Genomic DNA, 23992 nt, shown 5'->3' on the forward strand with positions numbered 1-23992 from the left:
ATGTGAAAACAGTTAGAGCAGACAGTTTCAAATTTTAAATTCCTTAGAACTTGGAGGAATATATGTCCTTCCAGTGCCCTCTGTCAGGCTTGGCCATGGGTGGTGCTATCCCAGGGCTTTTCCTGGCCTTTAGTTCCTGAGTTGGAGAGGATCCAGGGGTCCTGGAGTTAGCGGGGCGGCTGGCACCCTGACCCTCTCCTGGTTTCCAGAGAGCTTTCTGTGCCTCCAGGGTGGAGGTCAGACCCTGGTCCCCTGTCCGCCTGCCCTTGAGAGGTGCTGGGCTCTGTGCCCTGGTCTGTTGGAAAGGGCTGCCCAGCACCTCGAGTCTGTGGCCTGTCTGCTGCCTGGCTGCCTGGGTCCTGGGATGCAGGCGACGAGGCGGCTCTCACCCAGCCTGGGATCGTGGGCTCCCCCCACAGGCCCACCTTGGCCTCCGCCCAGCTGACCGGCTTCTTCGGGGCGCTCGACTCGGTCCTGAGGTACCGGGCCACCGTGCTGCAGGCCTTCAAGGACATGAACCGTCTGACCGTGAACGCCACGGTGCTGTCCACCCGGGACGTCCTTGTGCTCCTGCACAAGTGGAGCCTCCTTGAAAGAGACGTGCGGCTCCAGGAGGACCTGAGGGCCGCCGCGGAGAAGTGCCAAGTCCGGGAGCTGCTGAGTGAGTGTCCACTGCGTGGTTGTGTCTCATCTCCCACTCCCCAGGTGTGCTTACTGCCCTCCCCACCCCCCAGAGCAGCTGCGTCTCCCCCCGACCTCTGAGCGGCATGTCCACAGCTGCCGAGGCTTAGAGACAGGGCCTGTGTGTCTTCATAGCTCTAGAGGAAGATGGGGCCCCGGCTCCCGCTCCCCTGTGCTCAGCTGTTATAATAGCGGTGATGACAGTCACAGGGAAAAACTGAGCCCTGCCCAAGCTCCAGGCTGGGTGCGTCCTGTGGGAACCCAGCTCTGAGCTGTGCCCTCCCCTGCGTGGATGCCCCACCCTCTGCATCTCTGTGGGTCGGAGAAGGGGAACAACAGTCTCACGCCTTTTCTCTTTTTACCTGTGTGTGTGGATAACAGAGATGCTCAAGGAGAAGAACAAGCCGGATGCACCCGCCCGAGCCAAAGGCCTGCGGGCCCGGAAGTGGAGACCCAGCGAGGCGGAGGAGGCGGCCGACCCCAAACTGCTGGCGTCCACCCTGGAGGCGTGCAGGGGCCTCCTGAGGTCCATCCTAACCCACTGGGGGCCCGAGTTCCCCAGCGCCAACCCAGAGTGTGAAGACCCGGGCCCCGTGGGTGTCGTCACCTCCCTGGTGGCCGGCTGGGTGCTGCGCTCCGCAGCCGGGAGCACACTTGGCCGGGCGGACACGGCAGGCCTCCTGGGCTGGCTCGAGAGCCACGTCCTGCCACGGCCGGCAGTGGTGGCTGAGCTTCTCCGCGACAGCACCGTGACGAGCGGCCTGTTCCGCCTGTACAGCCGGTTCTGTGGCGCCACAGAGCCGGCGGAGCCGGAGGACCGCTTGCCCGGCCTCTTCAACGCCGTCCTGCTGCGGCTGGTGGCGGCCCGGGGCACCGCGGAGAGCCCCCTCCAGCCGGTGCTCGAGGCCATCCACCTCTCCTCCCTGGACACCGAGGAGAATGCAGACACACAAGGTAACAAGGGGGGCTGGGCTCGGAGGCTGCAGACCTTGCGAGGTTGGCCTGGGGCCGAGAGCACTTCCTGTTCTCACAGCCTGCGGGCGCTGTCAGTGAAGCCTTGGGGGGAGGACGGCCCTCAGCACGGGTGTGCGGAGCACGGAGAGTCAGCCCTGGGTTCTGAGTGTGGGGGAGAGGAAGGCCCCGCCTCTGCCTTCAGGTGAGACCTTGATTCTGGGGAAACAGTGGAGAGGAACGCCCTCCGGACGGCCTTGTGTACCCCTGGGGATGCTGCATGGCTTTCTAACTTCCTACTGTTAGCATTCGCGCGGAGAATTAGATTGCACCTCGTGGTCAGAAAGCACACACACTTGCGCATACAGGCGCTCAAGTCGGGGTCCGTAAGTGCGGCGTTTAGTGGGTGCCTGATGAAGGTGTGGGGCTTCCCCAGCGGTGTTAGCGGGGAAGAACCTGCCTGTCAGTGCAGGAGACATGAGACTCGCAGGTTCGATCCCTGAGTGGGGAACGTCCCCCAGAGGTGGGCAGGGCAACCCGCCCCAGCATCGCCTAGGGAATCCCCACAGGCAGAGGAGCCCGGGGGGTGACAGTCCATGGGATTGCAGAGTCGGACACGACTGAGCGACCTAGCACACGATACAGGTGTGCCTGCATGGATGAGGCGCCGGCAAAGGCGGTAGGAGGACAGCAGGGAGGCTGTGGGCATGCACAGGGGGCTCCTCCACTGTGGGGAGGGTTGGCCCTTCAGGGAGGGCTGGAGGGGGCGGAGACTGGGCGGGGCCACAGCCGGGCAGCGAGCTCACCTGGTCGCAGGGGGCCTTGCTGTCTCCCCTGGCCTGCAGACCTTCTCGCCTGTGCCCGTGGCTCAAGGGCAACCCTCCCAAACTTTAGTTGCGGTTCTTGGCCTGGGTGGGTCAGCACCAAGGAAGAGGTTTACATTCAACACACAGTCATCACGTGAGAAAAGAGAGAAGTTTTAAAACGAACGGGAAAGATGAACCCAGCGGTTAAGTACAGACAGGACTAACGTATCCGCACACTCACCGCAGATTGCCACCTGGGGCCGAGCGAGCCCCAGGTCACCGTGCAGGGGTGGGCAGCTCATTCCCAGCTGACCGGCTTGCGTCCTAATGGCCTCCTTGTCCCTTCCTCAGCCGCTGCCGCATTCCTGGTGTCTCTGTACATTAAGGACATCTGGCTGGGGGCCCAGCAGCCAGACACCCTCCTGAGCCATGTCCAGATGGTCCTCGACGCCGTGGAGAACTCAGGAGGGGGTGACGAGGAGGCCATCGTCCGGCTCTGCAGGGACATCGCGGCCACGGTCCCCGACACCTGACCCTTGTGGCTGGCACCTCCGGCTCCAGGTTCCAGGAGTCAAGTTGAGTCGGGGATTTCCATGGAAGGCCTGTGAGACGCAGGTTGTGCGTGTCGACCTGCTGTTCTGACGGGAAGCCTTGGTTTCCTTTAGGTGACTGATACAGAAGAAGCTCAAAGAACCGTGTATGCAGAGAGGTCAGGGTTACAGGTGGCCTGGGCGGCCCTAGGCCCACGAGTCCCGGTCAGGGAGACCCTTCCTCTACGGCACTTGCTGTTCCTCAGAGAAATACCTCAAACTGAGGTAACCCTGAAGTTGAAATGTCTAAAAGTATATGAGACACAGGAGCCTGAAGACAGATGGGTCACGTTTCCTCTTCATAAGAAGTCGCAGCAAAGTTCTATGTAACTTTTTGAATAAACAAGCCTTTCCAGGATTGTGTTAAAGTTATTTTACTAAATAAAAGGATGCTGTACTAAATTCTTAAAGCATAAAACTATTTTGTCTTCTGCTTGGAAAAGACAGCTTTATATTTTTAAAAATTCCTTTTGAAAGCAAGGACTTTGAATTTTATAACATTAATAAATGTCTATTTTTGTTAGGTTTGGTGTTTCATTTTTATTGACTGAATCACAGACTATTTTTATTCTACAGAAACCTGCATTTTAGAGGTCAGGGTTTTACTTTTAAGACTCCTAGATAAATTGATATTGTAGCTGACACAAATTGAATATGAAATTTCATGAATTTCATGCCAGGTAAAATTCGGTCCTGTTCATTTGAAGCTCTGCACGTACCCTCGTGCCACGTCGGCACACAGCATTCCCGGTCTGTCACCAGGGAGGTGGCTGTTTATTTACCCTTATGGCATTTATCCCCTAGAGGAAGTCATGGCAACCCACTCCAGTATTCTTGCCTGGAGAATCGCCATGGACAGAGGAGCCTGGTGGGCTACAGTCTATGGGGTTGCAGAGTCGGACACAACTGAGCAGCTAACCATGTGAGGTTTATCGCCCTGGGAATGGCTTGGCTCCAGCTTAAGCGTTTATACCTGTTTCCCTCCAGTGTCGTTTAGACTCTTTGCTGTTGTTTTTTTTATATATATAATGACTTAAGGTTCTTACAGAAGCAGAAGATATTAAGAAGAGGTGGCAAGAATACACAGAAGAACTGTACCAAAAAGATCTTCACAACCCAGATAATCACGATGGTGTGATCACTCACCTAGAGCCAGACATCCTGGAATGCGAAGTCAAGTGGGCCTTGGGAAACATCACTACGAACAAAGCTAGTGGAGGTGATGGAATTCCAGTTGAGCTATTTCAAATCCTGAAAGATGATGCTGTGAAAGTGCTGCACTCAATATGCCAGCAAATTTGGAAAACTTAGCAGTGGACACAGGACTGGAAGAGGTCAGTTTTCATTCCAATCCCAAAGAAAGGCAATGCCAAAGAATGCTCAAACTACCGCACAATTGCACTCATCTCACACACTAGTAAAGTAATGCTCAAAATTCTCCAAGCCAGGCTTCAGCAATACGTGAACTGTGAACTTCCTGATGTTCAAGCTGGTTTTAGAAAAGGCAGAGGAACCAGAGATCAAATTGTCAACATCCGCTGGATCATGGAAAAAGCAAGAGAGTTCCAGAAAAACTATTTCTGCTTTATTGACTATGCCAAAGCCTTTGACTGTGTGGATCACAATAAACTGTGGAAAATTCTGAAAGAGATGGGAATACCAGACCACCTGACGTGCCTCTTGAGAAACTTGTATGCAGGTCAGGAAGCAACAGTTAGAACTGGACATGGAACAACAGACTGGTTCCAACTAGGAAAAGGAGTACGTCAAGGCTGTATATTGTCACCTTGCTTATTTAACTTCTATGCAGAGTACATCATGAGAAACGTTGGACTGGAAGAAACACAAGCTGGAATCCAGATTGCCAGGAGAAATATCAATAACCTCAGATATGCAGATGACAGCACCCTTATGGCAGAAAGTGAAGAAGAACTAAAAAGCCTCTTGATGAAAGTGAAAGAGGAGAGTGAAAAAGTTGGCTTAAAGCTCAACATTCAGAAAAACTAAGATCATAGCATCTGGTCCCATTACTTCATGGGAAATAGATGGGGAAACAGTGGAAACAGTGTCAGACTTTATTTTTGGGGGCTCCAAAATCACTGCAGATGGTGACTGCAGCCATGAAATTAAAAGCTGCTTCCTCCTTGGAAGGAAAGTTATGATCGACCTAGACAGCATATTCAAAAGCAGAGACATTACTTTGCCAACAAAGGTCCATCTAGTCAAGGCTATGGTTTTTCCAGTAGTCATGTATGGATGTGAGGGTTGGACTATAAAGAAAGCTGAGCACAGAAGAATTGATGCTTTTGAACTGTGGTGTTGGAGAAGACTCTTGAGAGTCCCTTGGACTGCAAGGAGATCCAACCAGTCCATTCTGAAGGAGATCAGACCTGGGTGTTCATTGGAAGGAATGATGTTGAAGCTGAAACTCCAGTACTTTGGCCACCTGATGCAAAGAGCTGACTCATTGGAAAAGACCCTGATCCTGGGAGGGATTGGGGGCAGGAGGAGAAGGGGACGACCGAGGATGAGATGGCTGGATGGCATCACGGACTCAATGAACATGGGTTTGGGTGGACTCCAGGAGATGGTGATGGACAGGGAGGCCTGGCGTGCTGCGATTCATGGGGTCGCAAAGAGTCCGACACGACTGAGAAACTGAACTGACTGACTGAATGAAAGTTCTTAACGAGACAGGAGTAATGCTCTGTGCATTTATCCCCTTCCTACAAGTCAGGCTGATCATCTAGAAGGCAAGGAGTGTTCACTTCTCTTATTCCTTCCCCTGCAAAATACCCACAGTGGTGTCCTTAGAATATTCTGAAGCCAGAATGCTATGTTTAGATTCAAGTTGGAAAGGCCATGTGGTCCTTTCTCCCTTTGTGCATCTCTGGAGCCCATCAGTGTCCCTTTCCCCATCTTCCCTTCTAAACCACTGCCCCTGGGTCTGGCCGGCCGAGCCTGGCCCTTACCTGGCAGAATTATTTTTCAGTCACGTGGGATGGGGTGGGGTGGGTGGGTGGGGTTTGTGGGCTTCATGGTGTGATGCTGGCTCCGGACAATTTGCCTGGAGGAAACTCAGGCCCTAGAGAACTAGGTCCTTTCGGGGGTCTCAGGTCACATGAAGTCACACCCAGCACGGGACCCTCCTGCCACCTGGGCTCAGGCCCTGCCGGCTGGACCCGGCTGCATGGAAGGTGTGGCTTGGGTCCCTTGACCACAGTCAGCGAGCCTGGCCGGGCAGGTGCTGCAGGGGCGTGGAGGGGAACCTGGCAGGCCCTTCCCAGGTGCCCTAAAAGAGACACAGATCAGCCAGGTGAATGAGTCAGTTATAAAAAGAATCTTGCAGAAGTAGTAGCTGAAACTAAAAGGTGACATAGTAAAGATTAGTGAATATATTTTCATTTTCATTCATATGTATTTTATTTTTCTGTCCTCAACGCAAACATAAGTGGTGAGTGCACTAAGTAAAAAGGAGCAGTATTTGTGCCTATTTCCCTCGGTTGGCTGGGCCTGGCTGCCAGCCCAGGATAAATGCTTACACGTGCCCCCTGGTGGAGCCATTCTTGACCCACTTGCCTGTCCCGCTACATAAACAGGCTTTCAGAGGGCACATGGGAATGGGGTGTTGGCTTCCCATCGAGAGGTTCTGTCTACAGGGGAGGCTCACTGGGCATGTTGCTGACGTCAGCTGGTGCCCTGTAGGTCCCCACTGAGGGCCAGTTCCCAGAGGAGAGCAGGGTGGTCCTGGGGGCGCCGAGGTGGAGGGTCTCTCTCGTTGCAGCCACTGGACAGGCCGGGATGCTCCGGCGTCCGGTTCCTCGACCGAGCTCGGTGGAGGCTGCAGGGTCCCCCGGGGGGGCCCTGGGGTGCTGGGGTTGCCTCCAGACGTAGAGCGGGAGGTTGAGGCCAAGACTCCAGGGACACGTTGGGGGCTGCTGGGTGGCGTTCCTGTGGACAGAGCAGATGGGAGAAGACATCCAAGCCTCCACGGGAAGAGTCCTTCCTGGGGACCTCCTGCCTGGCCAAAGCCTAAGGAGGAAGTTCTCCCCAGGCCAGAGCCCCTCTGCCGGGGGAGCAGGCCCGGGGGTGTGGTGGGGGTCAGCTTGGCTCACCGAGGTTTCCTCGGTCGAGAAATAGAAGAGACAAGGCAGTGCTCCATGGTGACCTTGACTTCAGGGCTTTCCTTCTGACCCAGTGAGTCCATTCACAGCTGGGGGGCGGGTACAGAGGGGTATCTGGTCAACCTCCCGTCCACCCACGTGGTTGAGTGCTGCTCGTCTTGTGTCTGTGCCTCAAGCCAACTCGTGTCCCAGCCAGAGACACGTTCTCCCTGGATGGACCCTCCTGCCCTTGAGGTGCCGGGGCGGTGGGCAGTCCACCTGCCTTCGGTTCCATCAGTGAAACGGGATGACAGTAACAACTGCCTCGTGGCGTCAGCGTGAGAGGAGACCATGAATTGATGGGTGTCTGAGCTAGAGAGCTAGGCCACATGTGGTTACAACTGTAATGTGAATGAAGAGGGTCAGGAAGGGGAGCGCAGGGAAGCAGGGCCTCCTTCCAGAGGGACTCAGACTGTCTGATGCTAGCACGATCTTTTTTGTTAAATAGTTTTTGTTTTGTTTCAGCGTGGGAAGAATGCCTCTTTGGGAAGCAACTCAGTATTCTCTTTCTGAAATCTGACTTAGGACCCATTGGCCCTCCCTGAGTGAAGGAGGAAGCAGACAAAACAGGCTTTATCTTGAAAGCAGGACTCCCATCTTAGGCCTGACTGTGGACTTTGAGCTATATGCCCAGTATCTCTGGAAAGGACATGCCAACTGGGAAACCAGGCCTCTGGAAGGAAGAGCCCCAGGGCTCTCCATCGACTGAAGGAGTACCCTAAGTATCTGTGTAACTGAATAGAATCATACATTATGCTTATTGGGGTATGACCACAGGCCTATTGATAAGTGTCCACTGTTAACTACCTAGGCTTAAGGCATATGAATCACGGGTTAACTTTGATAGTATCTTTATTTTCCTTTGTTCAGACTAGTTTCAGGGAATTTGGGGAAGTGGGTTTGGGCACATACACTTACGGTATATAACGTTTTCACAAAAACTGCTCGGGGTCCTTGGCTAAGAGGAGACTCTGCCTTGGGCCCGCGGGTGTAATAAACTGCACTCCACTATCTGCATTGTCCTTCTGAGTGAGTTTTTTTCCGGGAACACGTGTCTACAACAGGGAGCATTCCTTGTCTGTCACGAAGTCCCTGGAGAGTGTTTTGTTTAGCAAGCCACGTGGCCGGTCAGGGGTGGGGGGTGGGGAACAGCATCCTCGTTTTGTCCTGTTGTCAAATCGTAGCTCAGGAGATGGGAGAGACCCCCACGTGCCCACTGGACCTTGGAACCCTCTGCTGGGACAGGAGCTGGTGGTCCTTAGCACAGGGCTGGCTCCAGGTCACCTCAGAAGAGTAAGAAGACAGAGGCGATTTCTTGGGCTGGTCCATCAGGATGTCTCTTGAGGGTGAGAACCTGCTTAGCTTCAGTGTGAGCTCTGAAAGCTAAAGGGCTAGGTCTCCTCTCTGCTCCAAAACTGGTCCCTGCCTCCCACGCCTCCCACATGCGACCGAGGGGCCCTGAACGTCCTGGTGGGTGAGACACTCTGGACGGGCAGGTGGGGGAGGGGCTAGAAGAAATAGAGCACCCCCTCAACCCCCGAGGCAAGCCTATCCATCTTCAGATCCTCAGGGGCCCGGCTGTGAGCCCCCACCCCCACCCCCAGGCACAGGGGCTGCCCTCTGGTTCCCTCAAAGGCTTGGAGACTACTCTTCCCTTCCTCTCAGAACAGATCTGCTCACCCCTCCCTGCCCCCAGCTTCCTGTGCCGACTCCTGGTTCCCAGTCCCCACGACTTGGTCCAGAACAGGGGCTCAGCCCGCCACCCCCACCCCCACCCCCCAGGTCTTCCTCTGGACACGTCAGTGCCTGCTGAGCCCAGCTATTATCCTGCCAGGCCACACATTTCCAAGGGCGATGGCTAGCCCTCAGTCACCCTCTCTGGGTTAGTTGCCCATCCCTGGTCCCATCAGCTATGGCAGGGAGACCGGTGGTATAGAGCCCCTTGGAAGCGTCGTTCTTAGGACAGCGGTGGCTGTCTTGGGTGGATTAAGCCGAGGAAAATTGAGTGTGGGAGGCCAACTGCATGAACACAGGAGGGAACGTCTAGTGAGCTCAGCTCTAATTACTGCTTGGAACGTGTGGATTGCCTCCAACTGAACTACGGAGGTACGCAGTAGGCATCTGACAACAGAAGGTGGCCGTAGATGAGGGTCTTCGCTTTCCTGGTGAACTGGTGACCTGATTGGCACAGGATCACCTTGGCTTCATTATATGCAGCAGCTTAACGGAGGTATGTTCTATACATACCAGAGCTAAAATGCAAAATCCAGCCATCTTTAGTCTGTTCCCTGTAGTGAGACCATTACCACAACCGTGAAAGAAACCCCCTACCCCTGAGCAGTCGCCTTCTTTTGCTCCTCCCCAGCCCTGGGCAACCACTAAATCTCCTGTCTCTGAGTTTGTCTCCTCTGCCACACTTCACATCTGCAGTCACACAGTGACTCATGTCTGCCTTCCTTCACTAGCACAGTGTTTCTGAGGTTCATCCAGATAGCATGAATCAAAAGGCTTTATTCCTTTTCATGGCCAAAGAGTATTCTGCCTCGGACACAGTGGCCCCCTGTTTAGCCACACACCCCCGTCCTTACCTCGTCTGTGGAGAGCCTGACCAGGACATGTAGAGAAGGATGAGGAAGAGAAAAACCACGAAAGCTGCCAGGCTCACCCAGAAGGCGATGGCGATCGAGTCTGTGGGTGGGGACATACATGTCGTCAGTGTGATCTCCCGTGCCCCACGGTCCCCATGTGCTGCGGAACTGGGACTCCGGGAGAGAGCCTTCTCAGCGAGTGACCCGTGAGATTTTCCCGTCAGTACTCACCCTGAGGGGCCCCCCTGGTGGTCTCGAGGTTAAGAATCTGCCTCCCGCGCACCGTATGCATGTCTGCTGAGTCACCTCAGTCGTGTCCTCTCTGTGACCCCATGGAGTGGCCCTTCTGGCTCCTCTGTCCATGGGGATTCTCCAGGCAAGGATGCTGGAGTGGGGTGCCATGCCCTCCTCCAGGGGATCTTTCCAACCCAGGGATCGAACCCGCGTTTCATACGTCTCCTGCCTTGGCGGGCAGTTCTTTACCACTAGCAACACCCAATGCAGGGTACACGGATACAATCCCTGGTCAGGGAACTAAGATCTCACATGCCACAGGGCAACCGAGCCTGCTCCAGAAGTAGAGAGCGTTGTGCCACAACGAAGACCCAGCACAGCCAAAATAATAATAACAATGAAATAATGATGATAACTTGGGAAGGAAAGAGGCAGCAGGGACCTGGCTTTTTCCTAGAGCAACTAGTCACTGGGTCAGTTTAGGGTGATGACTGAGGGAAAAACCAGTAAATGAAACTGTTCCCACGCCACCCCTACCCCCCACCCCAGACTTGATTTTTTGGCTGCTTCTGTTGCTCAGAGAGTGGGTTTTCCCGTCTTCCTTCCTCCCAGGAAGAAGAAAGTGCTGTGAGCAATTTTATGTGGCAGGACAGCCTCCCCTCTCCTGTGAGGACTGCAGCCCCTACCAGGAGCCTTCTGCGATCAGCCCAGTTGGGGACCGCTTCAAAGACCCCAAGATCAGAGACTTAGAAAACCGATATGCACCAAACAATGCTGCTAGCCTCCTCCGGAGAGGGCCAGGCTATGGAGATGCTACCCAAGGCTGCCCCAGCCAGGCCGCTGGGGGTGAAAAGGCATGGTCCCTCTCTTTTCGGGGCACAGGGCCAGCTGGGGAGCTGTGGCAGGAGGAAAAAGCACCATTGCAGCCACCACTGTGGCTGTATCAGTGGCTGGAGGTGAAAACACACAGGAAAATCAAGAAGGATGCTCAGCCTCTTCTGGGCCCTGGTAGAACCTGGTGGAACCTGGCGGTTTGGGAGGTACCTTTATCCAGGGCTCCGGGTCAAAACATTCAGCAAGTTGCTAGGGAACTGTAGGAGTGTGTTTGTTTCTCTTGTTTGTTTCTATGGCTCTGGGCACAGAATTATTATTGTTTTAGTAGCTAAGTTGCATCCAACTCTGTGTGACCCCATGGACTGTAGCCCGCCAGGCTCCTCTGTCCATGGTATTCTCCAGGCAAGAATACTGGAGTGGGTTGCTGTTTCCTTCTCCAGGGGATCTTCCTGACCCAGGGATCAAACCCACATCTCCTGCATTGCGGGCAGATTCTTTACCACTGAGCCACCAGGAAAGCATACTGGGTTCATAATTAGTCTCTGCAACTATCTTATCCCAGACACACCCTCGCCCCAGGACAAGATGCCCCAGACTGGGATATGCTAGGCACCCACGTGCACGACCCAAGGAAACCACTGAAGGATGGTAATCAACAGGCATGTGGTAAGCGCCTATGCAAGTCAGGCTTTGCTGGGAGCTGCTAAGGACCCCGAGGAGGCCAACCTCGCCCACCAGAAATCGCTGGCCCCCTTTAGGATTCTGCATCTGTCCACCAGCATCCTCCTCGACACTCTTGCTACATCACCAGCACTAGTCCTGCCCTGCCTTCTGTTGGGTTCTGTTCAAACAAAAGAGATTTCTGTGATGTATTCAAGTTAAAAAGTGCTAATAAATGGATAAATAAATGAACAAATAACTGAATGGATGAATGATTAGAGATGTGTGGGGTAAATAGTAATTATTGAGTAAAATTGTTACCTCTGCCCTCTATGACCCAAGACAGCTAGAGGGAGAAACTAAAACCTTATAAGAGTTGATTTTAAATCCTAAAAGTGTCAAAAACAGGTAATAAGGAAAAGATGCAGTATTGGCAAAAGGCCTCATGGACTCCACCACCTTGAAATGTATCAGCAAGTTGGCACTCGCACTGCAGAGAGGCAAGGACCGCGGAGCCCCCCAGGCTGATCACACCCTCTCTGCTTTCTGTCCCTGATCTGAGAAATGGCTGGCCTGCCCTGCAGCATCACACTGTTAAAGGGGATGCACGGGCTCCTGGAAAACAGGAAATGAGGTTGCTGCTGTCTGTACTAAGCTTCTTTTTAAAAAATTTTTTTAAATCCACAATCTGGGATAAGAAATCTACAAAATGAGCCTGGAACATCTTGTCTTCCAGAAAGCAAAAATAGCTATAAAAACCCAAACAAAGCAAGCTCCTAACATAGCCAAATATTGTGTTAGTTTCAGGTGTACAGCAAAGTGAGTCATCTCTCTCTCTATATATATATATACATATATATGTATATATACTTATATACATACATACATATACACATGGCTTCCCTGGTGGCTTGGCTGGTAAAGAATCTGCCTGCAATGCAGGAAACCTGGGTTCGATCCCTGGGTTGGGAAGATCCCCTGGAGAAGGGAACGGCTACGCACTCCAGTATTCTTGCCTGGAGAATTCCAAGGACAGAGGAGCCTGGCAGGCTACAGTCCATGGGGTCGCAAAGAGTCAGACACAATATACACTCTTTCTCAAATTCTCTTCCTATATAGGCCGTTACAGAATATTGGGTAGATTTCCCTGTGCTAGACAGTAGGTTCTTATTAGTTTTCTATTTTATATATAGTAGTGTGCATATGTCAATCAAAAGAAGCCTCTGACTTTCGAAGTGTTCCTTGTCTGCTCACTGTGTATTATTCCCCAGAACCTGCTTTAATTCAACTCTGTTCTAAAGAGTCACAATTTATTGTCTAACCCTCAAAGTATAAGAGTATATATGTTCTCAGAAAATATGGTTTGGGAGTTCTAATGTTTAAGGAAGTTTCAGATTTCTGCAGACACTAACACTCTTTTTCTTTCATTTAAAAAAAAAATGCAGGATTTGAGGTCTTTGGTACCTAGATAAGTTCCATCAGAGCCTCGAAGAAAACAGCATCAGAAATTGAGCAGTTCAGACGCCCTTTCCCGTCTCCCAGGCTCACTCTGTCTGTCCTAGCCCTTGGTCATTATCTCCAGATGCTGAGCAGGAAATGAGATGACACCTCTTCCAGAACACAGAGTCTTCTGAGAAGTGAAATTTTAATTTTGTCAGACCAAAAGAGCGAACAGCAGACACCAGCCGTTTCCTGCACGGCGTTCTCTTTCATCATGTGCTTTTGAAAAAGGCAGCCAAGAAAATAGGGTTTTTCCCTCTTCCTCCTGAAGGGTCAGCCTAAGTGCTTGGAAAGAACATTTTGTTACAAGGGCAAGAGCTGTCATTCTCCAGGGTGGGAAATGTTTAAACAACCCAGAGCTTGTCTTTACAACAAGGAGCGCCAGACTGGCTTGACAATAAAACTGGTTCAGTCTTGGAAAACTCCCCTTCCCTTCCCTCTTCTCTAGAGTCCCAGGAGAAAGTTAACAGCAAGATTTTTCCCTTCCTGGGGGATAATAATGGGGTTGAGAGCCTAGACTCTGGAGGTCGATTTTGAGTTCAAATTCTGACGACTATTTCCTAGCTTTTTGATCCCAAGCCGTCTGAGATTTTTACATCTCTAAATCTGTTTCCTCATCAGTTAAATGGGGATGATAGTGTGTGTTATATAGGCTGTTATGCAAATTAAATAAAATAATATGCGTAAACAATGCCCATGGCAGGATTTCCTCATGTGATGGTTGTGAAATGATCTGTACATAAAATTAAAATCATTATTTCTGTTAAGAGGGTTTTGTGGCACGTGATGTCGCTGCTTCCTTCAAGCGCCCTAAAACGTAAGCTATGTAAACGTAAAGGTAATTGTTCTTGTCAATCCTTCACCTGCTTCCATAGTAATAGAACCCCTCCTGTAGCTAGGCACATGGCTGCCTGAGATAAAGACTGTATTTCCCAGCCTCCCTTTCAGTTAGTATGGTCATGTGACAAGGTTCTGGCCAATGAGATGTGAATGGAGCATTTGCAGGCCAGCTTCTAGGAGTCCTGCAGAGATGGCTGGATTTCTAACACATGCATTCCTTCATATTCCCTTACTCCATTTTGCTGCCCAGAACATGGATGTGATGGCTATAGCCAGGATTGGAACGTGATGGTGAGGACACATCCCAGGGATGACAGAGGTGTGAGCTGAAACAAAGCCAGTCCTTGAAGACTTCATGGAACTGACCTACCACTCTGCCCTGCAAACTTTCACATGAGAGAGAAATCAAAGTCTGTTTTATCTGGTACTCCATTAAAGTAACCAATTTTCTGCATTGAATCTGGACAAAAATCAATAAATGACTTCTTAAATGAACATACCCAAACTGACAATTCCAAATAAATGCTGACCTTCAAAATAATCATCCCCTCTCTACTGTGGTGGTGGTGGTGGTTTGGTTGCTAAGTCGTGTCCGCCTCTTTTGACACCATGGACTAGAGCCTGCCGGGTTCCTCTGTCCGTGGACTTCTCCAGGCAAGAATCCTGGAGTGGGCTGCCATTTCCTTCTCCAGGGGGTCTTTTTGACCCGGAAACTGAATTCAGGTCTCCTGCATGGCAGGCAGATTCTTTACCGACTGAGCTACGAGGGAAGCCCTCTCTACTGTAGAGCCTTGTAAATTTCCTAAAATACCTGTGTTGATCAAACATTTATAAATTCTTCTTTTGGAATTACCTTCAAGGATACCCACACACACACACACACACACACACACACACACACACACACACACACCAATCTTGCCACTTTATGAGAGCATCTTTTTTTTTTTTTGAGATCATACCTTATTTTCAATACCCAAATGGTACCAATCACTTAATTTCATTCACCTGATTGGTTTATGGGTGATTTAAACTGTTTCCTGGAAGCAAATCCACCTTCCAAAGAAATACATAATGTATCACTGTGGACATTTCATAGAATGTGTCAGGGCCACCAAAGTCAGTTCCAAAGGACGAGTACCAAGCAGGTTTTGAGGAATCATGGACTCACTCAAGTACGACAGCTCCATATGAGGCTAGCTTGATGGGAAATTTGCTCCAAGATTACATTCTCAATCTTTGTTTAAAAATCCCTTTCAGTGCTTACATCGTACCCATGGAACTGACCATCTGCAGAAGGCTTAGACATCATAAGAAGAGTTCTGGGACTTCCCCGGTGGTCCAGTGGTTAAGAATCCACCTTTCAAGGGATGTGCATTGGATCCCTGGTTGGGGAACTAAGATCCCACATACTTGCAGGGCTACTAAGCCCACTGAAACTAGAGAGCCTGGGTGCTCTAGAGCCCGTGATCCTCAACAAGAGAAGCCCAGTTGCATGCTGCAACTCAGTGCCACAACAAAGACTCAGCACAACCCAAAAGAAGGAAAAGTTGTAACCTGAACTTGTTTGCTGTGACTGAAAGAGATGAATAGCATCATCGACTCGACGGACGTGAGTTTGAGCAAACTCTGGGAAATAGTGAAGGACAGGGAAACCTGGTGTGCTGAAGTCCCTGGGGTCACAAAGAGTTGGACATGACTGAGTGATTGAACAGCCACAGCAACCCACACTTGATCGCTCTGGCCAGAAGAGAAGATTTGTAAAAATCAGTCTTTACCCCAAAGTCTATTTGCTGTGTTCAGAAGAAATTGGTTAGTGATTGTTCAGAAGAGATTGGTTAGTGATATTTTTGTTCTTCTTCTCCCAGCTGTTGGAGAAGCAGATGAACAGACTGCCTTATTATTGAAGCTGCCAGAGGCAGTGCCTCAGCAGAAGTCGGTGTGGGCTATGACAAATTCTTTCTAACTGGTAATTAAAGGAAGGAGGCATACTGACCTAAGAGGTAAATAATACAGCAGTAAGGCCAGGCACTACCCAAGGGAAATCAATCCGCCTCGATACTCCCTGCAAGGGAGCATTCAACCAGTATTTGGAGACTCATCGTATTAACATTATCTGTATTGTCACTGTAAGATGGGAATATGAGATTGTCTTTTTTCTCTCCAGAGCTTAGCCTCTGAAAAGGGAACAGAATCAAATGTGGAATCAGTTTGTTCAGGCAGGGTCTCTGGGGATGGATTTCTGTTTTCCACCTTTTTGACAGTGTTGGGGAGATTCTTAACATTTCCATGAAACAGAAGCCATGTCTAAAAATCACAGGGGTGACAATCTTTGTGAAGTCCCTGTAACAGAATCACACAACAGATTTCAAGCCTTCCCTGAGGAAGGGCAACCCACAGCCTTCAACTCGGCGTTGAAAAATGTGTCTGCATCCCGAGATCTTTCCAATTATCCGTCCAACCATGATGGAATAAATTGCACCATCTGGGTATGAACACAAAAATCTTAAAATCCTTCCTGCTTGTTAGGTTAACACATGAACTCGGGTATTTTTTCCTTCTATTTTGTCTTTTTCTCAATTTGACATAAGTCGAACCCCATCTGGCCTTCGCCATGTCAACCTGCTGCCCCAGGTGACCTTCTGGTGAGGTGGTCTGAGGGAGAGCTTTGCCTCTCTGTTTCCCTCTAAAGCATCTTTCTGTCATTCATGTGCACAGACCTGGGGCGTGATGGTTTGTGATTTGTTTGACTGGGATGGAGATCCAACCCAGAGAAACTGGCAAGGAGAGAAAGTCGCATCTGTCAGCAACGGAGGTCACCTGCTTTCTGTGGCTGACCTCTCTCCAAGCTCACCTGGACTCGCACCTACCTTCCTCTGCCTTCAAAGCCAAGTAACAGAGCATCCCTGAGACAGCCTGATGCTGCTTCTGCCGATCATTATAAGAAACAAAAGTGATACAGTGATATGGGAGCACAGACTTTGGATGAGGGAGAGTTCTGGTTTTGCATTTTTAGGCTCTTTTAAATTTATTTATTTGTGTCTGTGCTGGGTCTTTGCTGCTGGGTGTGGGATTTCTCTAGTCGCACCAAGCAAGGGGCTACTCTAGTTGGGATGCTCAGGCCTCTCACTGCGGTGGCTGCTCTTGTTGCAAAGCACAGGCTCAGTAGTTGTGGCACACGGGCTTAGTTGCCCCAGGGCATGTGGGATCTTCCCGGACCAGGGATCAAACCTGTGTCGTCTGCATTGCCAGGAAGAGCCTCAACCCCCGGATCACAAGGGAAGTTCCTGGCTTTTTCTTTTTTCCTTTTTTCAAATTAACTTATTTGAATTCAAGTACTGAGGACAAAAGTAGGCAAGACTTCTTCGCTTAACACACAGCAGTGGAAGAAGTCCTCTCCCTGGGGCCATTGCTTATAAGACCAAAATCCTGAAAGCGTTCTACAAGTTCAAAGACACCAATTTCTAGAACAATAGGCAGCTACTTACAAGGTTCTTGTGAAAGAATATTTCACAACATGGGGAAACAAAAGATGGTGAGGTCAGTAAGAGCAAGGTACAAAATAGCATATACAGCCAGCTCTTATTTGAAATATATCTAGGAAACAGAATGTGTATGGTGAATTGTCTCTATCTGCTTCAGCTGATGGCTAAGACAAAGGTACCACTATAGACTGAATGGTCGTGTCCCTACCACCCCAACATGTGGAAGCCCTAATCTCCAGGGTGATAGTACTTGCAGGTGTGGCCTTGAGAGCTAATTAGGTTTAGAAGAGGTCATGAGGGTGGGGCCCTCATGATGGGATTAGTGCCTTTATAAGAAGAGAAAGAGACCTCTTTCTCCATTTACACCAGGGAAGAGCCCTTCGAGCGCATGACAAGAAGGTGGCCATGTACAAGCCAAGAAGAAATCCTCACCAGGTGTGTGTGCCTGCTGGGTGCTCGGCACTATTCTGAACTGTGGGGAGACAGACAGACAGACAGATGGACAAAGTTTTCTGCTCTGCTGGATCCCACATCCTGGTGAGAACCTGCCCCCTAATCATGACAAGTGTCCTGGGAAGAGTCCTGAGGTGTGGCAGCCGGAATTGAGGTCCGGGATCTGTGACTATCCAGCTGGGTGACATTAAGTTATCAGCTTTCATGAGTCCCACATACGTCTATTTCCATATGGTATTCTATAATACCAGGGCACTCTTATTCATGTATGCAACTGTTCCTGCCTAGGCTGTCAACACCTAAGGGTAGAGATCTTATCTTAAAAATATATATCTATTTATTTTTAAATATATATGTATTTATTTGGGTGCACCAGGTCTTAATTGCGGCATATGGGGCCTAGTTCCCTGACCAGGACTCAAACTCAGAGCATGGAGTCTTAGTCACTGGACCGCCAGGGAAGTCCCAAGGACCTTTTCAACTTTATGCTTCCAACCTCAGCGCATGGCCGTTTCCTGCCCGCATGTGACCACTACCCTACCGACCCTCATATGTATATATCCACCAAAGCCATATTTTTAGCAAGCAAAGCGCACTTTGTCTCTTCCCTGCTTACTCTTTTACATGATTTCCCACAGCTTATGGGGATCCTCCGAGGCTGGCCTGCAAGAACTTGGCCCCTGGGGGCTCTGTTCTTCTTCCCAAAACACCTCTGGGAAGCACCTCTTTTATATACAGGAATGTAACTGTTCTCTATCCTGTGCCAGTTCTGTTTCCCCTCAGCAGCTCCAGGCAGGAGTTATTACAAACAGCACGCAGAATAGGAGTCCAGTTGCATGCGGCTGAACAGGTATGTTTGTGTATGTGCCTCAGCACATGTATGTGCATGCCTATGTACATATGAGGACACAGACACAGAACCACCCTAGTTGGCTAGGCACTGATATTCTTCTGAGCAGTTGCTGTTGTTCAGTTGATCAGTCGCGTCTGACTCTGTGACCCCGTGGACGGCAGCCTGCCAGCCTCCTCTGTCCTCCACTGAGAGGTAGCGTGAAGTCATCTACTGGGGGCATATCCAACTTTAGAAAAGGCATTTGAACATCTTGCAAGGTTGTCCGGTGGTTGGGACTCCAATCTTCCACTGCAGGGGGCCCAGGTTCAATCCCTACTTGGGGAACTAAGATCCCACATGTTGTGTGATAAGGCCAAAAAAAAACAAAAGAAAGTAAAAGAAATAAGATGAATAAAAAGCTGGAAACAAATAAAAATATATTTTATATATATCTTTAAATGTGGTTGTAATAACACATTCAGGTAAAGAATCTGCCTGCGAATTGACCTTGCTGATTGAAATATTGGGATGAATGAATCATATGTGTAAACATTCATTACATTTTTTCTTGTGTAATAAAATGTCCCCATAAAGTGACTCTCTAAGCTATTAAGTATAAAATAAATTATTCATAAGATTAAATAGAGAACAATGAAAAGAAGAACGTCTCCTGCAGGAGACACAGGAGACTCAGGTTCGATCCCTTGGTTGGGAAGATCCCCTGGAGGAGGAAATGGCAACCCACTCCAGTATTCTCGCCTGAAAAATCCTGTGGACAGAGGAACCTGGCGGGCTATAGTATACGGGGTCACAAGAGTCAGACATGACTGACTAAGCATGCCTGTAGTAACACAACCATCATTCATTTATCCCGTCTCCTGTTGATGGATATTAGGCCATTTCCACTTTCTGACTGTCAGACAGTGCTGCAGTGAACACTGAGATACCTGCATCCTGGTGGACACATGTACGCACTTCCCTAGGCGGACACCGGCAAGGGGACTCTGCCTTGTGAACATCTGTAACTTATTTTGGTTCTTGCCAAGCTGCTCTCCCAAATGGTGAACTCAAGTTTCATCCTATCAGCTGCATTTAACGGTACTAATTTCTGTCCTTCCTACCCCAACACTTCAAATACCAGCCTTTTAACTCTCACTGATTGAGTGGTTGTGAAATGGTACCTACTTGATTGAGTGGTTGTGAAATGGTACCTACTTGTTCTTTCCCAGTGCATTTCCCTGATGACACTGAGCATTTTCTCCTGTTCCTTGGCCCTTTGAGCTTCTCTCTGTTACTGTCTTTTCATATCAATTGCTTGTATTTCTTGGAGAAGGCAATGGCAACACACTGTAGTACTCTTGCCTGGAAAATCCCATGGACAGAGGAGCCTGGTAGGCTGCAGTCCGTGGGGTCGCTAGGAGTCGGACACGACTGAGCGAACTCACTTTCACTTTTCACTTTCATGCTTTGGAGAAGGAAATGGCAGCCCACTCCAGTGTTCTTGCGTGGAGAATCCCAGGGACTGGGCAGGGGTGGATGGCGGGGTGCTGGTGGGCTGCTGTCTATGGGGTTGCACAGAGTCAGACACGACTGAAGCGACTTAGCAGCAGCAGCAGCAGCAGCTCATATTTCTATTTTTTTTTTCCTGTTGATGGATGGGTTGTGTTGACTTAGGAAATAATAAAGTGGTTTCCATTTTAAGAGAAAAAGATAGTTTTCAAAAGTAGCTCCCCAAAATATAAGGAATAGCCACTGCGGTCTCTTTGTCATTCCTGGAATATACCAGGCACTCCTCTGCTTCAGAGCCTTGGCCCTTGGTGTTCCTAAAAGGTTCCTTCCCAAGACATCGTCAAGACTTAATTTCTCACCTCTTCACAGGCCGCAGGTGAGGCCTTCACCAGCCGTCTTCCACCCTTGGGTCCCTGCTCTCCTAGCCACGTTTCCCATTTGACTTTTCTTTGGAGCACATCTTGCCATCTGCCATATTTTTCTTGTTTACCGTGAACTAAAAAGACTGCCTCCAATTTTTTGTTTTGCTTATTTTTGGCTGTGCCACACGGCATGCAGGATCTGAGTTTCCCAGGGAGTGAACCCCTGCCCCCTGCCTTGGAAGCACAAGGTCAGAACAACTGGGCCTCCAGGGAGGTCCTCTGCCTCCAATTTTTAACCCTTCTTGCACTAGAACCCATCTAATTCCCTCCTCCTGAATCTGGCCTGGCCTCACTAACTTACTTACCCAAGACACAGAGCTAGTAAGCGGCACAGTTCAAATGAGAATTACAGCCAACAGGCTTAGAGTCCATGTACCTAGACTCGACAGAGTCACTGGTCCATGGCTGGTCACCCAGAAAACAACAACAAAAACAAGACAATTAACCTATTCAAGGTGCAAACACCCCAGCAGGGGAGGAATTTTGCCTAGCCCCAAATTTCTTTCCCAGAGACAATAGAAATTAAAATCAGGGCATGAAGCCTGGGATATGTGAGACACAAACAGGAATAAGGGAGCCCAGAGAAAGCACCTCTCTCTGTGGATGTTAAAGATTCCTGATATCTAGGACTTGGGTATAAAATGGTATTTGGCAGCCTTTGTGATAAATTTAGAATTAACTTTCTAAGACACTTTTGGGATACACTGTATCTAAGATACTTTTGAGACAGAATATTCTTTTAAGATGGATTCCCTTTTTTCTTAATAAATAAGACTTAAAACTTTATTTATTTGTTTGGTTGTTTATTTTTGGCCATACCACATGGCCTGTGGGATCTTATATCTCTGACCAGGAATTGAACCCTGGACCCTGGGCAGTGAAAGCACCCAGTTCCAACCACTAGATCACCAGGGAATTCCCTTAAAATGTATTTCTTAATAGAGTTTAATGTATTTGTTTGGAGTTCCAGTAAGCTGGGTGGGTTTCTTCAAATTGTAGATATCACGTTTTCTATAGTCTGCATGCAGATATGGGAGAGTGATTTAGCCAGTCCCCTAAGGTGCATAACTTGAATACTTTCTGTAAAAATACCAGTGGATACTTACTTTTCATAGGAGGGACACAGAGCCTGGCTTCTCCCTGTGAGTGTCAAAAGTCCTCAACATCTAGGTTGTCCAGGGTGGGGACAGTGACTGGTCTCTCTGGCAAGATTCCTTACTGAAATAATTGTTACTGGGTTTGGGAATTTGAGGAAGAACTTATTTGACCTCATATCTAGCTCCCCAGGTTGTAAATGTCCGACTCTAGTTCAAAGTGCCAAAATAAAAAAAAAGAACATCTCAAACCTCACACACAATTTAGAGAAAACCAGCCTTCTCCCCAAGAAATGTAAGTTACCTGTGGGTAACAGGTGAGGGCAGAGATTGAGATCATGTGCTCTAAGCTCCTAAAGTTGCTAACAGCCCCCCAACACAAAGCAGCGAGGATCAACTTCAGAGCCCAGGTGATAAGTGAGACATCAGAAGCTGAGCTACAATTTTATTTAATTTGTGTTCATTTTAAAAAGTCCTTCCTAAATGCACATCTATATGTTGTCCAGGTCAGCATGGATCTTGAAGTTCTGAACTTTTGATAATATCTGTGAGTGGGCTTTTATTTCAGATCTGCCACTTTCTCCCTATTACTCTATGTCTTCCATATTGTGAGTTGCATGTGAAAAAACTCACATTTTCATTTCATGGGTTTATAGCTTGTATCAGAAAACACACCAAATCTATTGTCCCCCCCAAAAGTTTTGCTACAGTGTCAGGAATACAGGAAGTCCTCAGCAAACATGAAACAGAAGTCCTTCACTTCTGGAAGGTGGATATGACATAGGAAAGGGAACACTTCCCAACCAGACATTCTATAGGACTTTCCCCAAGGACCCTGCCAGGGCTCTGCCTCCTTTTATTAAATAACACCAGTGAAGTGAATTTCAGTTTTGAGCTGGTTTGTGGGAAGCATTGTGTTCTTTCTAAGGACACATTAATTTTTGACAGACATACTGTGTGATTGTAGTGAAGTCCCTGAAACCTGGGGGACTTCAGGATAGGCAGAAAGGATGGGTTCCTGGAACTTTGTTTTTGTTTTGTTTTTTTATGCTCATTTCCCCATCTGACTTGTTATCTGGTCGGAGTAACTAGAATAATCAGAGAAGATTATTGAGAAGCTACCGAGTTACTTCAAGATAAAGACTGGGCAGGTTAAGATGAAGAAAAGGCTGTTAACTTGTCTGGTGGTCCTTCATGAGACCATGAAGATGAAGCGTTGCTTGGTATTTTTAATAAGAATTAGTGGCACATCTTAGAAGTGAACACCGTAGCTCTCTCCCACATCTACATGGAGACAATGGGAAAACTCGAAATCTATACAGTTTGGAGAAACTCATCTAGTTATTGGACCCCTAGACAAATATAACTCTATTGAGAAATCTGTCTTACCAGTGTAGCCTGCTCCCAAAGTGTCTTAGTTTCTCAAGAGGCTAGTTTCCAACCTAGTACAGAAGATAATAGATACACCCTCCATTCCCTTCTATCTACGAGTTCAGAGTCCCATTCTGGCTTTCCCGTGATATCCTGGGATTCATAAGTGAATGGAGAAAAGCCATCTGTGCCAACCCCCAGCCTCCGATCGGCCAGCTTCCCCAGTTCAGGACTCACGTTTGTTGGCGCTTAGCTTCTTCTCATCCACGGGCATGAGGTCCAAGTAGTCCAGGTAGTATTCGTAGCTGTAGTATGGGGCAGAGGTGTTGGTTCTGTTGGCCATGCCTGCGCCGCTGGCCAGTGGCCCTTCCGGAGCTGCTCTGAGCTCACCCAGGAGATGGCCCTGCTGATTTGTGTAAAATCATTCAAGTATGTCTGTGGGTCTCCGGACTCAAGGCCTACTCACTTATCAGAGCCGTGGGGCTGGGAGGAAGGTCAGGACATCTTTAGAGTTCAAGTAGAGCGATCCATCCTGCTGGCTTGATGCAGCTCCAAAACAAACAGAGTACGAGGCGGGAGCCAGAGGTCCCTGCGCAAGTGCTGGTTGGCCCTCAGCATCCGGACAAGAAAACAGATTCCCCCCAGGACCCTCGAAAGATAAGATGTGGACTAGGACTAGAAAGGACAACCACTTTGGGCCCTAAATAATTAATTGAACCAAATCAAGAGCCTGGCACTGCCAGGCTTGACTTGCATTAAGGCAGCTCTTGGTGCTGTTAAGCAACCAGCAAATCACTGGCCTAGATTCCTTATCTGAGGGTGGAACCTGAGTGATGTCAGCCTTGAACTTGCAACCTCTCTCATGAACACATCACCACTTCATTAAACCCAAAGAACACGCTGCTCCAACAGAATGCACGTCCCAGCTTTCATGTGTGCTCCCAAGAACCAAGCAGTCAGCTGCCTCTGTTCAGACTGG

At 49.3% G+C, this 23992-nt stretch overlaps 2 protein-coding genes across 3 annotated transcripts in view; one reads left to right on the top strand and one right to left on the bottom strand.

Annotated features, from left to right (window-relative positions):
- Nucleotides 1–3551, top strand: part of URB1 (URB1 ribosome biogenesis 1 homolog (S. cerevisiae)) — a 76985-nt gene extending 73434 nt beyond the window's left edge. For both annotated transcript variants that reach the window (XM_018047870.1, XM_018047918.1), the window contains exons 37-39: nt 420–661; nt 1063–1635; nt 2790–3551. In XM_018047870.1, the coding sequence (XP_017903359.1) occupies nt 420–661; nt 1063–1635; nt 2790–2971 (997 nt within the window). In that variant the 3' untranslated portion in view covers nt 2972–3551. The remainder of the gene's footprint in view (nt 1–419; nt 662–1062; nt 1636–2789) is intronic.
- Nucleotides 6361–23366, bottom strand: MRAP (melanocortin 2 receptor accessory protein). The gene is given in 4 exon segments (XM_005674746.3): nt 6361–6780; nt 6783–6979; nt 9780–9879; nt 23251–23366. Coding segments are annotated over 4 exon segments (468 nt in total). The 5' UTR covers nt 23357–23366; the 3' UTR covers nt 6361–6715.

The sequence above is a fragment of the Capra hircus genome, chromosome 1 (assembly GCF_001704415.2).
Source record: "Capra hircus breed San Clemente chromosome 1, ASM170441v1, whole genome shotgun sequence".
Taxonomy (NCBI): domain Eukaryota; kingdom Metazoa; phylum Chordata; class Mammalia; order Artiodactyla; family Bovidae; genus Capra; species Capra hircus.